Here is a 16,610-nt window from a genome sequence, read left to right as displayed (position 1 = left end):
TCAAGTGTCAGGTGGAGCAAGTACTAGTGGATATTATCCTGGTGCATTCTAGATTACTGTGGAGTGTGCATGTGAGTATCTGATCATTACTGAAATGTTTGCTGGGGTGTTTATTGGCAGTACCGTATATACGGTACTAAATCTACCAATTTTCAGTGAAGTTACATGTGGAAAAATTGCTCTATTTTTCTTATTTCCTGTCCAATTTACAAAAAAATATATATCTAATCTACACACTCTAAGGAAGAACTTTTTTTTAATGGTTTTATCTGTAGGAAGCATATTTTTTTGTGCAGCAGTAAGCAAATCTTTATCAAGCGATATCTAAAAACCCATATTTGTGTTAGTTTTTGTCATAAAAACTTTAATAACTTCTATACTTTGTACTCTATCTTAAAAAAGTTAAATGCAAAATGATTCTCATAAATCGAGGAAGTTATTTACTTGGTAAAATCATTTCATCTCTCATAATGAATTTATAAATAGTTTTTGAATGAAAGTTCTGATTTTATTTTGGTTAATGTATTGTTTTATATATATAATTTCAACATTTTTCAATATACTTTTATTCACACAAAGTTTGTAGGAGATATGCATAGCTTTCAGGTAATTGCTTTGTAAATCAATCAACATGGGAACTAGTTATTCATATTTAAAGAGTAACTGCTATTTAGATAAATAAATAAATAGATAAAATATAGATATTTAATGGATCGTTTTAATTTTTTGGCTATGCTGATCTCCAAGTATCCTTTACATCGTGTAAAAATGTTAAGATGATTGGGTTAGTTTTAATGTGTTTAGATCTGGGGTATTGGCTGCTTGTTATTGTGGCAAAGTAGCATGCAGTCGATACTTTAGGGTCTATATGGGGCGCCCCTACGGACCAGAGCCACACATCATTTTGTCTATGATAGAAGAAATTCTGTTCATAGAGAAATGATGACACTTTTATACTACGACTGTCCCTCCGTTATGCTGTCCCCCAACCCCTTGTTGCTGTCCTGTACCATTTCTCTGAGTATTCTCTTTCTGTGATGGGGGAATTCCCTGTGGTGGGGGAAAAGAATACTGCCACCAAGTTTCTCACTTGGATCGTAAGAGGCGAGAAGAAAGGGACGGGGAGAGGGACTAGGCATCCTTCTCCCTGTAGCCCCAAGGGGCAGATTCCTAAAAAGAAAAGGAAAGGCATAAGGGGTGCTGGAGGGCCTCGGGCCAGCACCCTAAGGTTTGGGTCTTTTAATGTGCGTGGATGTGGTACAGATGAGAGTAAAAGAGAAGAGATAGGTAGTATGTTTGTGAGAAGAAAGATGGATGTGTTGGCTTTGAGTGAAACTAAGTTGAAAGGGAAGGGTGAGTGTAAATTTGGGAGTGTAAGTGGGAGGTTATCAGGAGTGAAGAGAGGGCGAGGGAGGGAAGGGGTGGCTATTCTAGTAAGTGAGGAGATAGGTAAACAGATAGTGGAGTGGAAGGAGGTTTCCTCAAGGATAATGTGGATGAAGGTGAAACTGGGAAAGGAGATGTGGGTCTTTGTAAGTGCATATGGGCCTGGCAGTGAGAAGAGCATGGAAGAAAGGGAGGCCTTTTGGATAGATTTAAATGAGTGCATAGAGGGTTTAGGAAGAAATGTCAATGTAATAGTACTGGGAGACCTTAATGCTAGGGTGGGAAATGGTCCAATCGATGGAATGGTTGGGAAGTGTGGAGTTCCAGGAAAGAATCGTAGTGGAGAGTTGATGGTGGAAATGTGTCTAGAAAGAGAGTTGATGATAGCAAATACAGTGTTTCGGAAGAAAGTCAAGCATAAGTACACATGGGAGAGGGTGGTGGAGGGAAGGGTGGTAGATAGAGCGTTAATGGATTATGTAGTGGTAAATAGGATTATGATAGGAAGAGTTAAGGATGTACATGTGCTAAGGGGAGAGGGTGGGGGAATATCAGATCATTTTTTGGTGGAAGGTAAGCTGAGAGTGGAGGATAGATGGAGAAGGAGGAAAGGGACAAAAGGTAGGGAGGTTCTTAGAGTGAACTCCTTGAATGAAAAGGAAAAGGAGAAAAGAGTACGAAAAGAAGCTGAAGGAGGAGTGGGAGGGAGTAAAGGATAGAGCAGAGATGGGTGTGGAGGAGGAATGGGGATGGTTCAAGGAGGGAGTCTTAAAGTGTGCAAGGATGGTGTGTGGAACACGAAGGACAGGGGGAAATAGAAGAAAGGGTAGTGAATGGTGGGATGAGGAAACAAAGAAGGTTGTAGAAGAGAAGAAGCGAGCATTCACAGATTGGTTACAAAAGAGGACAGGGGAGTCATATGAGACGTACAAAGAAAAGAAAAGAGAAGTAAAGCAAAAGGTAAAGGAGGCAAAGAGGAGAGCAGATGTGAAATGGGGTAGGAGTATGACAGAAAATTTTGAAAGTAATAAAAAGATGTTTTGGAAAGAAATTAAGAGAGGAAGAGGAGGCGAATCAAGTAGGGAAGAAAAGGTAAAAGGTACAGATGGAGAGATGATAATGGAAGAGATGGCAGTGAGGGGAAGATGGGCAGAATATTTTAGGGAGTTGCTGAATGTGAAGGAGGATAGGGAAGGAAAGATAGCTGCAGTGGGAAATGCGAAGAAAATGAGAGTGATGAGTGAGGAGAATGGAGGAGAAATAAGGAAGGATGAGGTGAAGGCAGTTGTAAAGATGATGAAAGCAGGTAAGGCACCTGGTCTGGATGGATGCCATGCAGAATGTCTGAAAAAGGGAGGTTCAGTGATGGTGGACTGGAGAGAGGGTAGAGTACCGGAGGACTGGAGAAGTGCCTGTATAGTTCCTCTTTACAAGGGAAAAGGGGACAAGTGTGAATGTAGTAATTTCAGAGGGATTAGCCTGTTGAGTGTAGTAGGGAAGGCTTATGGGAGGATCTTAATTGAGAGGATTAGGAGAGGAACAGAAGGAGTAATTGGTGAGGAACAGTGTGGATTTAGGACAGGTAGAGGTTGTGTAGATCAGATCTTTGTGGTAAGACAGATATGTGAGAAAGCTATAGGAAAGGGGAAGGATGTTTTTTGGGCTTTTATGGATCTGGAAAAGGCTTATGATAGGGTAGACAGAAAGGCACTGTGGGAGGTTATGCAGATTTATGGGATAGGAGGAAAGCTTTTGGGAGCTGTCAAGAGTTTTTATGAGAGTAGTAGAGCATGTGTTAGGATTAGAAATGGAGAGAGTGAGTGGTTTGAAGTAAAGGTGGGACTTCGTCAAGGATGCGTTATGTCGCCCTGGCTGTTCAACTTATACATGGATGGGGTGGTGCGAGAGGTGAATGCTAGGGTAGTGAGTCGGATTGGAGATGGTTAAAGAAAATGGAGAAAAGTGGGAGGTGAGCCAGCTGTTGTTTGCGGACGACACTGCGCTTGTGGCAGGGTCAGAGGAGGGATTGAGGAAGCTGGTGGCAGAGTTTGGGAGAGTATGTGATAGAAGAAAGCTAAAGATAAATGTGGGTAAAAGTAAGGTGATGAGATGTACAAGGGGTGAAAGTGGCAGTAGACTGGAAGTGAACATTAAGGGAGAGCGACTGGAGGAAGTGGATAGTTTTAGATACTTGGGTGCAAGTGTAGCAGGAAAAGGTGGAGTGAAGGTGGAGGTAGAATGTAGATTGAGAGAAACGAGTAAATGCCTTGGTGGTTTAAAGAGTGTAATGAGGAATAGACATTTGGGAATGGATGCGAAGAGGAGACTGTATGAAGGAGTGATTGTGCCAACAGCACTGTATGGGGCAGAAACGTGGAACATAAGGGAAGAAGAGAGAAGGAGTTTGAATGTGTTTGAGATGAGGTGTCTGAGAAGTATGGTGGGGGTTACTAGGCTGGATAGAGTGAGAAATGAGGAGGTGAGGAGGAGAACAGGAGTGAAAAAGGATTTGGGAGATAGGGTTGATGAAAGAATATTAGGATGGTTTGGACACATGGAAAGAATGAGTGAAGAAAGACTAGTAAAAGAGGTATGGAAGGCAGATGTGGAGGGAGTGAACATGAGGGGACGTCCTAGGATGAGGTGGATGGATGGGGTGAAGGGGGCTTTGGGGAAGAGGGGAATGTCTGTTGAGGAAGGAAGGGAGAGGACGGAAGACAGAGGTGAGTGGAGAATGGTTGTATATGGATGATGTTGTGACTGCATGAGGAGGAATGGGCGGAGGGGTGGGGGGTGGGGTAGTATGTGTGAGTAAATTTTGACGCAGCCCGAAGGGATTTCTCCCCGTCCTCGCCTTATATGCAAGGGGGGACGGAGAGGGGGGGGGTCGCCGATTAAATGAAGCGGCCTTGCTGTGGATGTACTGTGTCTTGCGACACTGCTTCTGACCCAGGGCGGTGGGCAGGGTGCAGGGATGACCCGTCATCCAGGAGGTGCTCAGATGAGAGGAAGGGTGGGAGGGGTGTGGAGTGTATTTAGGGATGAAATGGGTGGGAGTGTTTTTATGCCTTTCCCTTTTTGGCTACCTCCCTTGGAAGGGGGAAAAAGCCTTGGTATATGTATGTATGTAGATCTGGCAGAGGTATCTCCCCTTGATATGAACTTTTATAGTGAAATAAGAAACTATTTTTAAGGCACTATTATCCTTTGAAATGCCAATTTTAGCCAGACTTGAAAGGTATTATTGTATGAGGTTAGTGGACACCAGGGTTGGCGATTTTTTTTTTATCTTAAAAAAAAATAAAAGATCGATTTTTTTTATTTATCAGATTTATTTCGTTTAAATATATATATATATTTTTTATAGATTTTAAATATTGTGGGACTGCTATCTAATATGCGATTTGATTGCTAAAGGACATTTTTAGCATATCAATATAAGGAACAGTGTTATATAGACTTGCCACAAGAATACAAGGAACGGTATAAGCCGAATGTGAGGGCGGTATGCTCAGGTTCACTCGATTCCTCCAAGAGTTTTCTCATCTTGGTGACATTTGCTGCATTGTCTGTCACAACACCTCCAATATGACAACCAAAATCTTGTTCAGCCTTCTTGATCGAATTTTGTACAAGTTGTAGAAGATATTGAGCAGTGTGAGGTTTCCCTGATGTGTCTATTGTATCAACTAAATAAATCTGACCAGTGGATGATGTTAAAGTGACACATATTATGGGCTCATTATGGATGTTAGACCACCCATCAGTTGAAAGACATACAGTTTCATTATTCAGGTCATCTGGACACTTTATATTCCTTTTCATACACAAGATCCAAGTACTTATCAGCAATATCTTTTCTGGATGGAGGAATATAACCTGGCCTCAGGTTCTGAACCATCTTGAGAAACTGAGGATGCTGAACAAGGCAATAATACCTGTTTAGTCCGGCTAAAGTTGGCATTTCAAAGCACAAGAGTGCCTTAAAAATAGTTTTTCATTTCACTATAAAAGTTTATATTAACTTATACTGCATTGAATAAGTCAATAGTTGATATATTTGTCCTATATACAATGTTAGGTTTCTATTTTTGATATATTTGTCCAATATAAAATGTTAGGTTACAAAGAAAGCAATGGCCTTCGCTAGAGGACCCAGGGATGTGGGTGCGCACGTCTTGTGTAGTAGTAGTACTTGGTATACATATATATATATATATATATATATGTATATATATATGTATATGTGTGTGTGTGTGTGTATATATGTATATATATATATATATATATATATGTATATGTGTGTGTGTGTGTGTGTGTATCTATGCATATATACATATATGATTATTTATATAATCATATATATGTATATATGTATATGTATATATATATACATATATATATGTAGATAAACTCATCTGCTGGGATTCGAACCCCCGCCAGAGCGGAATGCTTCATATAAAGCGAGGACTGTACCGCCTGTTCTACACTGACCCTTGAATACAGAACGAATTAGTTCACGGACTAATCATTCTGCCGAGGGCACTCGTGTAGAACGTGGTATATACTATATTTCATCAAATCCTTTGTGCAGGCTAGTCTTCCGATAAGTGTTTGTGTCATTTTGACAATTGGAAATAAACTTTGAATCCCAGCAGATGAGTTTATTTCCAATTGTCAAAATGACACACACACACACACACACACACACACACACACACACACACACACACACACACACACACACACACACACACACACACACACACACACACACACACACACACATATATATATATATATATATGTATGTATATATACATATGTATGTGATTTTTATATAAATATATACTGTATACATATATATATATATATATATATTCATATATATGTATATATATATTATATATATAGATAGATAGATAGATAGATAGATAGATATATACTTACAACTTTTCTACAAAAATATATTTCAAAGGACTCTGAACATGCCAAATAATATATAACATCTTCTATGTAGCATTTCTTTTACGTATATAAAGTATATGAATATCTCTTATGGTACACTCATCTTGATTTTGTGCAAATAATTCTTTTCTCTTTACTGCACTTGTATTTTCTTCCTTTTTCACATATGTCTTTTTTTTTTTTTAATAGAACTTGTTTTCAAAGCTCCATATTTACCAATTTATTTACAAAGTTTCGCTTATTTTCCTGGCCGTGGCATCTCTATATGATGGAGTATCTCGTGTATACTCTTCAGAATTATGTGTATATCACAAACACTTCACAAATAATAAATAATTGTAAGACTATATCCTGAAAAACTTATCCACAACAACAATAACATGAAGTTGAACGATAAACTGCTTGTATTTCTTCTTAGAATGGTATGATACGCTCATCAGGACAAAACGTTTTTCATACAATCAAAAATAGAACGTAAAACAAACTAGTGTCCAACAAAAACTTCAGACTGCCGATCAGCTGGAGTAGAATACGAGTGTGTATGTTCACATTTGGCATTCAACTGCGCGTGGTATTTAAACTTGCGCATGTGCAAACACACTAAAATATTGCAAAATTGTTCGAAGAATACCTCAGGGGTGTTTTGGTAACCTTAACCCTATTTTATTTATCTATTTTTTATTTATTTATTTTTCTTTTTGTCATTTGATCATTAAATAATGGGTTGAGGGTCCCACCCTCCTTCCCACACCGAGTATCGGCCCCCGAGTACCCTCCTCATCCCAGACAGCTCTCGGTAGACTCGGTCGAATTGTCCCATCCACCAGTTCTGTTCGTTGAGTTGAGTTTGGGAGTGATCTGTTTTAACACTAGTCTCCAGTCTTAAAAGAATGCCGAGTCCGTTAGGATGTCACTAAAATCCTTAAAATATCGAGTTTATGTTACATGCTGTACAGTCAATACTCCAAGACGAGGATCCTGGTAACAGTTCTTGACCGAGTTTCAGGGAGCGGTCGCTGGTTAGATACTAAACCATGGCAGCGATAAATCCCCCGACTGGTCAGCAGGAAGTAACTACTTTTACGGCGGACACAGAGCCCACCCTCTTTGTGGTTGGAGAATGCTTCCCTCGGCTGAATAAAATCGCCCTGCGACAGCCAGAACAGGTTGTGAGTACCTGGAAAATAGTTGACAGCGATGAGCTCAACCTTTTACGTGCACTGGTGGCGTACTCCGAAACGTGCTGGTCTCACATTTGCTTGGTTGTGGGTTCGAGTCCCGCACTCCTCTCCGATTCCCAGCACAGGTAACCACTCTCTCCTAAATAGCACAGGGCAAAGATGAAGCCTTTGGCCACAGTTAATCAAGGCTTCCTGGCGTAGGCTCCTCGCTCACTTTAACCTTCCCCCTGGGGTTTCTCTCTGGTTCCTCTGCTGCAAGATAATGAGATTAACCCGTCCGCAACCCAGGCAGTCCCGCACAAAAATGCACGCAGTGGAAAGTGAAAAACGCCTGGGAGGGCAAAGCCCTGTCAGTTGCGGTAAGTCGCCGTTTATTTTTTTCCCCGAAGTTGAGTCGAGAACCAACGCACCAAGTCCACAACACGTCCCAGGAACTGGACTCACGACCACCTGCTCATGAGTTGAGACGGTATCCACACTGACGACCAAAATCGCCTGCCGGCGTCCAAAACAGAGGGAGAGGTGCCCCCCGGCACGGAAGGTACTAGAGGGGACGCCACGTAGATGAATAGAATAGCCTGGTGTCTCCTGGAATAGAAGACAAAGTGCCACCCACTACGGAAGGGGCTAACGCTGCACTAATCAACTGACACAGTACAGAAGCGTTTCTATGTTAAATACCAGTTAACTGAAATATTCAATAAATCGGTAGACACTGGTTTTGTGACAACTACTTGGAGGCAGGCAAACGTTGTTCCTGTTTTTAAGAAGGGAGATATACCGTCTATATGCAACTACAGGCCAATCAGTTTGGCATTGGTTATAGGAAAAATGCTTGAATCAATAATAGTAAATAGACTCAGAAAACACATCGAAGAGCATAATCTACTTCGTGATTCACAGCATGGTTTCTCCAAGGGTAAATCATGTGTAACTAATCTTCTATCCTTTTTCAGTAAAGTATATAAGGCGTCAGATAACAATAAAAATTACGATGTTATTTACCTTGACTTTAGCAAAGCGTTCGACAAGGTGCCACACCAGAGACTACTAAATAAAATCAAAGCCCATGGCATAGGAGGAAAAGTGTTAGAATGGATTAGAGCTTGGATTAGTAACAGAAAATAGCGGGTCACCATAAATGGAAATCTAGGTGGGGCAATGTTACTAGCGGGGTCCCCCAGGGCTCTGTTTTGGGTCCCTTGTTGTTCATTATGTACATAAATGACTTAGACGATGGGATACATAGTGATGTTAGTAAGTTTGCGGACGACACTAAAATAGGACGCCAAATTAGGTCAGGAGACGACGCAGAGATTCTGCAGGATGATCATAATAAATTGTTAACGTGGTCGAAGAAATGGCATATGAACTTCAATATCTCTAATTGTAGCGTGTTAAACGTAGGGCTACACATTCCCAAAAATAGATACATCTTAGATAACACGTTTTTAGGAAAATCTGAGTGCGAGAGGGACTTGGGAGTTCTGGTGAGTCCGGACCTTAAAACCAGGAAGCAGTGCATTAGCGCCAGAAATAAAGCTAACAGGACATTAGGCTTCATTTCTAGGACGGTAACGAATAGAAGTGCAGAGGTAATTATTAAACTGTATCTAGCGATAGTTAGACCCATCCTTGACTATTTGGTACAGTTTTGGTCTTCGTCCTACAGAATGGACATAAATTCACTAGAATCAGTACAAGAAGAATGACCAAAATGATACATGGACTCAGAAATTTGCCTTACGAAGAGAGGCTTAGGCACTTTAACTTACACTCTCTGGAAAGACGCAGAGTGCGGGGTAATCTAACAGAAGTGTTCAAGTGGGTCAAAGGTTATAACAAGAGTGATGCAAACAAGGTCATCATAATAAAACAACAGGGCAGGACTCTCAGTAATGGGTATAAACTGGACAAATTTAAATCTAAGAAGAAAATAGGCAAAAATTCGTTTACTATTAGGGTGGTCGATGAATGGAATAAACTTAGTAACCATGTAGTAAGCGCTGAAACTATCAGTTGTTAAAAAAAAAAAGCAACGATTAGACAACTTTATGGATGGGGATGACAGGTGGTGATGGATACGGAACTGCCTAGTGTAGCCCTTATGGTCTCTTGCAGTCTCCTTTATTCTTATGTTCTTATGTTCTTATTAGACAGAAGGTCACTGCGTTCTATAGGTTTCGTGTTCTGAGTTGTCTTCATACATTGTTACAGTCAATTATTCATGTTCCCCGTCAATTCAATGCACATTCACGGATACTTAAGATTTTCGATCTCTTAGTCTCTATCTATCAGAAAGGGTCGATACAGGGAGCTAGGCAACACTTGGGTCGTCACAGCTCTTTACGAATTCGTCAGAATCGCGGCTTGGGTCCCCACCCGCCAACCCACCTAGCGCTGTGACCAAAAGGCCTCAAGGCCTCAAGGCCTCTTGCGAGTCCTATATAACGTCGGCCGAGTCCTGGAGGGCCTCACTCAGCACCTCGGTGTCTCTCCTGCAACATGTCTCCTGCACAGGTAACCACTTCTTCGCACCCAGTGTCGTCCCTTTCCCCTTCTTCACCGCCTTCGCGAGTGTCTGCCTATGCACAGGGACACCTCCATGGATGTCCAGACACATATGTCACGTGATCGAGGACCCTTGCTCACGTTTTTTTTCGAGTGTTGACGTGACGGCCCGTTTTCTGTTTTTCTCTCTCCAGCTGGCGGTGGTCTTGAGCTTGGTCGGGGCGGCCCTCGCCCGTCCGGAGACCGTCTCCCACGGTGGACCTCCCCGCCATGGCCCTCCTCAGGGGACCTACGCACCTCCTCAGCCCTCATACGCACCACCCCCTCCGACCTACTCGACGCCTCAGCCCTCCTACGCACCATCCGAGCCCTCCTACGCATCTCCTCAACCCACCTACGCACCTCCAGAACCAACTTACGCTCCACCCCAGCCCACCTACGCTCCACCCCAGCCTTCCTACCAGTCGCATGAGCCTACGTACCCGGTAAGTGGAACGAGAGGTTTATTTTAGCAGGCACAGCCTTCCCATTTGCTAACGCATGTAGTCTTTTAAGTGTGTGGGTTTTGAGGCCCTCGCTCGACTCTGAGAGGGCCCAGTTCCCAATGTGCAGCAAGAACATATGACTCAGAGTCCTTCGTCCAAACAGCCTCGACCCCACGACTTCGAGTACTCCGTCAAGGACTACGAAAGCAACGACTTTGGCCACAGCAAGAACTCGGACAGCCAGACCGTCCAGGAAACCTACTACGTCCAGCACCCCGACGGCCGCCTCCAGACCGTCACCTACACGGCCGACGACTACGCCGGCTACGTCGCCGACGTTCAGTATGAGGGTGAGGCGCAGTACCCGACCCACCAGCCCTCGTCCGCCTACAGCGCCCCCCCGGCCCCCGCCCCCCCGCCCACCAACACCGCCCCTGCCCCCGCTCCCACCTACAGCGCCCCTGCCCCCGCGCCCACCTACAGCGCCCCCGCTGCCCCCCCGCCCACCTACAGCGCCCCTGCCCCCGCATCAGTTCCACAGAACACCTATGGCCCGCCCCACTGATCCGGCGACTCTTCTTCCCGCTACCGAGACGTATATTACAAAACAACGACGACGAACCGAGTAATTCTTGTGGAGGAACGCCTCGCTCCTCCCACGTCCTCTCTGTGAATGACGCCTCGCTACATTCGAGTGTCAAGGAAAATAAAGAATCAATTTTATTTTTATACTTAATCTGCGATGTTTGTCTCGTCCCCCTCCCAGCCTTTCCAGTCCCTTCCGTACCAGGGAATGGTTAATCTTTTATTCTGGTTGTCGCTAAGTGATTCCATTTACCCCTGTGGCTCATTCTGGCTTTCTTCCTCACCTTCTGTTACTCTTTGGTCCACCTGCATGACAGAGAAATGGTTCAGACAAAACATTTGACCCAAGTCGAAGACGAATGATTGAAGTGGGTGTGCATCCATCCTCTGGGCAAAGTTCGGTCACAGACGTGTCCAAAGTTTAATATATACAAAAACTAAATTGTACAGTATAAAAGGTGCTAGTTTTTTGTAGTATCTGATTTTGAGTGACCACCTTGAAAATATCGTATCAGTGGCAACACAATGGTAACAGAAGGGCCTCCTATAACCAGAGCTTCCATCCACCGCGCCGAAGAAGTGGAGTCATAGAGTTGACAAAGGAGAGATTCGAACAGGGCAGCAGGAAGGAGAGAGAGTGATCAGGATTCTTCCTTAAGCGATGATTATAGTCCTTGCGCTCCAACGAGTCCGTTCAGGGTGTGGCATACGTCGTGAGCCATGGTGCCAAATCAACCTTAGCATACTTCTCTCTCCTATTTCCCATCTATGTGCTATTTGATTTTTTATTCTGTAAATAGTAAAGGAAGCTGTATAATTCAATGAGTATCACTTTTTAGGATTATAACAACGCTATGAATATATTCTATGACACATGACAATAACGCTTTTTCCCCATATTGCCACGCTGAGACGTCACTGGGTGACAGGTGATGGCGACGATCCGATAATATTTGGTGGTCAAACTGGCACCGTCGCACTCAGGTGAATTCCCGCTTCGGCTCCACCCTGAACGGACTCCTTGGAACGCAAAGGGCTATAGTGATCAATATTAAAAGAATGGTGCGTACCTTTGGTCCGTAGGTGGTTCATTGGTCGGAATGGGTCTTTTTAGCCTCCAAAGAGTCAGACAGATGTAGAGAAAGACGTGTATGTCTTTTGCAGAAGAACTTGAATGAGAAATTTTCTGCTCCACATATTTTTCATAAAAACTTTCATAGCCCTTCCATACCTGTCTATATGTTTATGCAGTTCTTTGTTGACTTTGTATATATACATATACTCTATGTGATAGCATTTCCTGCAGTTTCACTACCTTGCTCTGGGGTTGATCAGCTTAAGGAGCAGGGGTGCATACAAGCTTTTATAGGAAATGAACTGAACATTCAAGAGGTAATGTTCAGGAGAGTTAATAATGGATAGAAAATAGGTCAAGCATAATGAAAACAATATGCATCTACCAATTAGATATTGAAGAAAAGAGGCGGGTAGAAAGATAAATTCGCATTTTAGTTTTGGTGAGTTCCCTACCTAGAAAGGAGGCTGGTTGATGGGAAAGTTATGTTTATTGTATGTCTGTTACTCCATAGAACCGAATGATAAAGCAGAAGAAGCCACTGCCCTAATGGTTACAAGCAATTTTTAAGGAAATTGAAATTATAAATTTGTCTGTTACTCAGCTGGGAGAGAAATTAGATGCTGGAAAAAATTAGTAGACACAATTTGCTTCAGTTCCTCATTTACCTACATTTTTTATATGAAGGAACAGTGTGGCAAAATAAAAAAAGACCCTGTAATATAAATATAAATTGTCTGTACATAAAGTTGACTCAAGTGTGAGTATATATATATATATATATATATATATATATATATATATATAGAGAGAGAGAGAGAGAGAGAGAGCTGCATGGTCTTTTTTTTACCATCCAAATTTACCCTTGGACTTAACTACTCAATATACATACTTCTACTGAGATATATCCGCTGATTTAAGCGAGTTTGATAATTGCCTGGATACTTACTGCAAAGGGAGTCACCTCCTTGGCAAGTTGTGGCAAACGATCTTTTATAAACGGACAGAAAGTTCAAATCCACTAAATTCCTTTAAATTTCTCATTTTACCATTAACCATGAGCTCAACAGAATGGTTCGGGCAAGTTAGGAAAGTACATAAGACGATGTTATTCGGGAATGGTGGCTGGGCGCATATATGACAGATTGGACGGGTTGTGTTACCTTCCAACTCAGGTACAAATACTCCTCGACTAACGATGGGGTTAGGTTCCGCGAAACACTTTGTAAGTCGAAAACAAACAAGTCGAAAATGGGGGGGGGGGAGGAAAGGAGTGGTGCACAGACCGGGGTGGCGACCGCGCCGCCAATGTAAGAAGAAATAGAGCAGTGATCACAAATTAGCCTAATCTTCCTTAAGCAAACATATTTAGCAAATCAAATAACATGAGAATGTGTATATTTATGTGGGCTAACACTGGAATATTAGAATATATCATAATTTCTGTCAAAACCCATTGTAACTTCGAAAAATCACAAGTCGAATGATCGTAAGTAGAGGAATGGCTGTAAATAGAGAGGAAGGAGGGAATGGGGTGGTATTGCACTAAATCCTCGGCGTTTCATCCAGTGTGTCACATGCTGGAGACTTACGTGGACACACCCTAACGAACGCCCAACGTAAAATGCATCCGCTACTAACCGTCTGTGGGTAACGGGAGTCGCAACACTTGCTCACTTCGTCGAGTTTGTCACATGCTGACACCATGCATGGACGCGCCCTTAGTGTTTCATGGATGCTAACCAGCATTTCTATCCTGTCGTCAACAAATTTTCGGATTTTTTTTTCTCAGATCACGAGAAATTTATTTTCTTCGTTCTTGCTTACTTTTATTTCATTAGTTTTATGAACAGGTCGAAGATGTTTCTTTGCAGATGAGGTCCCTAACTGATTCGCAAGAGACCATCCATAAGGCTGTATCTGTTTCTCTGTTGATGGTCGTGACATTTTGTACAATATGTGAAGAGCAGTTTCCAAATAACAACACGTTACAATACACTTCACACGGCTTAAAGAATAACTTATATTTATGGTAAGTATCCTGAAAAACAGACTTCATTAGCTTTTGATACGATAATAAAGTTCAGCAGTTGCGACCGAGCCTCGAACTCGGGCCCCTAGCCAAAAACGCCCGTCTGTTACCACTGTGCTACCAATGAAATGATATTTTCAGTGTACTCACTGATTATCTGATTATTACTACAATGTTGTACATTCTATATTTTGTGTGCATTAAAGTTTGAAGTTCTCCAAGAGACACGCACTTCAATAGTCCCCCGACTAGCGGCAGACGACATCAGTCGGCAGATGTCTGGGTCGAAAGGTCAAGAGCTCAAAGACTGCCTTGGACCCGCAAATACCGACTCAGGTGAAGTGCCCTGTTGGAACTTCTTCTCTGTCATGAAGGTGTGCCAAAGAGGCGAACAGCCTGGTGATAGACAGGATAAAACAGTAACATAGACGTGAGGAAGACAGCCAGAATAAGAGGGTGCCACAATCTAGTGGACAGAATCGTCTGGTGACAAATAGAATAAAAGATTAAGCATTCAGACGGGAGTGAAGGGGCAAGGGGTGGGAAGGAGACAAACATCACAGATTAAGTACAAAAATAAACCTGAATCTTTATTTTCATTGATACTCGACTGTAGCGAGGTGTCAGTCACAGGGGGGACTAGGGAGGAACAAGGTGTTCCTCCACAAGATTGGCTCAACTCGTCGTCATCGTAGTCGTCGTTGTTCTGCAGAAGACGTCACGGTGGTGGGAAGAAGAGTCATGGGATCAGTGGGGTGGGCCGTAGTTGTTCTGCGGAACTGGTGCGGAAGCAGGGGCGCTGTAGGTAGGCGTGGGGGCAACGGGGGCGCTGTAGGTGGGCACGGGGGCAGCGGGGGCGCTGTAGGTGGGCGCAGGGGAAGGGGCGCTGTAGGTGGGCGCGGGGGCAGTGGCAGCGGGGGCGCTGTAGGTGGGAGCGGGGGCAGGGGCGCTGTAGGTGGGCGCGGGGGCGGGGGCAGTGGGGGCGCTGTAGGCGGACGAGGGCTGGTGGGTCGGGTACTGCGCCTCACCCTCATACTGAACGTCGGCGACGTAGCCGGCGTAGTCGTCGGCCGTGTAGGTGACGGTCTGGAGGCGGCCGTCGGGGAGTTGGACGTAGTAGGTGCCCTGGGCGGTCTGACCGTCCGAGTTCTCGCTGTGGCCGAAGTCGTTGCCTTCGTAGTCCTTGACGGAGTACTCGAAGTCGTGGGGTCGTGGCTGTTTGGAAGAAAGACTCTGAGTCATATGTTTTTGCTGGGCTCTCTCAGAGTGGAGCGAGGGTCCCAAAACTCGCACAATTAAAAGACTACATGCGTTAGCAAATGGGAAGGCTGTGCCTGCTAAAATAAATCTCTCGTTCCACTTACCGGGTATGTAGGTTCATGCGACTGGTAGGAAGGCTGGGGTGGAGCGTAGGTGGGCTGGGGTGGGGCGTAAGTTGGTTCTGGAGGTGCGTAGGTGGGTTGAGGAGGTGCGTAGGAGGGCTCGGGCGGTGCGTAGGTGGGCTGAGGCGTCGTGTAGGTCGGAGGGGGCGGTGCGTATGAGGGCTGAGGAGGTGCGTAGGTCCCCTGAGGAGGGCCATGGCGGGGAGGTCCACCGTGGGAGACGGTCTCGGGACGGGCGAGGGCCGCCCCAACCAAGCTCAAGACCACCGCCAGCTGGAGAGAGAAAAACAGAAAACGGGCCGTCACGTCATCACTCGGAAGAAAACGCGAGCAAGGGTCCTCAATCACGTGACACATGTGTCTGGACAACCATGGAGGTGTCCCTGTGCATAGACGAAGAAAGGAAAAGGGACGACACTGGGTGCGAGGAAGTGGTTACCTGTGCAGGAGACATGTTGCAGGAGAGACACCGAGGTGCTGAGTGTGGGCCCTCCAGGACTCGGCCGACGTTATATAGGACTCGCAAGAGGCCTTGAGGCCTTGTGGTCACAGCGCTAAGTGGGTTGGCGGGTGGGGACCCAAGCCGCGATTCTGACGAATTCGTAGAGCTGTGACGACCCAAGTGTTGCCTAGCTCCCTGTATCGATCTTGTTTTGATAGATAGAGACTAAGAGATTGAAAATCTAAGTATCCGTGAATGTACATTGAATTGACGGGGAACATAAATAATTGACTGTAACAATGTATGAAGAGAACTCCGAACAAGAAAACTATATAAAGAAATGACCTTATGTCTAATGGTATTTAACATAGAAACGCTTCTGTACTGTGTCAGTTGATTAGTGCCGCATTAGCCCCTTCCGTAGTGGGTGGTACTTTATCTTCTATTCCAGGTGACGCCAGGCTATTCTATTTATCTTCGTGGCGCCCCCTCTAGTACCTTCCGTGCAGGGTGGCACCTCTCCCTCTGTTCTGGTCGCCGCCAGGCGATTTTGGTCGTCAGTG

The 16,610-nt window shown here is 44.1% G+C and overlaps 1 protein-coding gene across 1 annotated transcript; it reads right to left on the bottom strand.

Moving 5' to 3' along the window:
• Positions 1-14,970: 14,970 nt before the first annotated feature.
• On the bottom strand, positions 14,971-15,962 carry LOC143025707 (uncharacterized). Its single transcript, XM_076185708.1, has 2 exons — positions 15,588-15,962; positions 14,971-15,438 (listed from the first exon to the last, which is right to left on the bottom strand). Exons 1-2 carry the CDS (start codon positions 15,960-15,962, stop codon positions 14,971-14,973), a joined length of 843 nt encoding a protein of 280 aa, XP_076041823.1.
• Positions 15,963-16,610: the final 648 nt, after the last annotated feature.

Source organism: Oratosquilla oratoria, chromosome 5, assembly GCF_046742065.1.
Source record: "Oratosquilla oratoria isolate Oo_2021 chromosome 5, ASM4674206v1, whole genome shotgun sequence".
In the NCBI taxonomy this organism is placed as follows: Eukaryota; Metazoa; Arthropoda; class Malacostraca; order Stomatopoda; family Squillidae; genus Oratosquilla; species Oratosquilla oratoria.
This window is presented reverse-complemented; position numbering and strand designations above follow the sequence as displayed.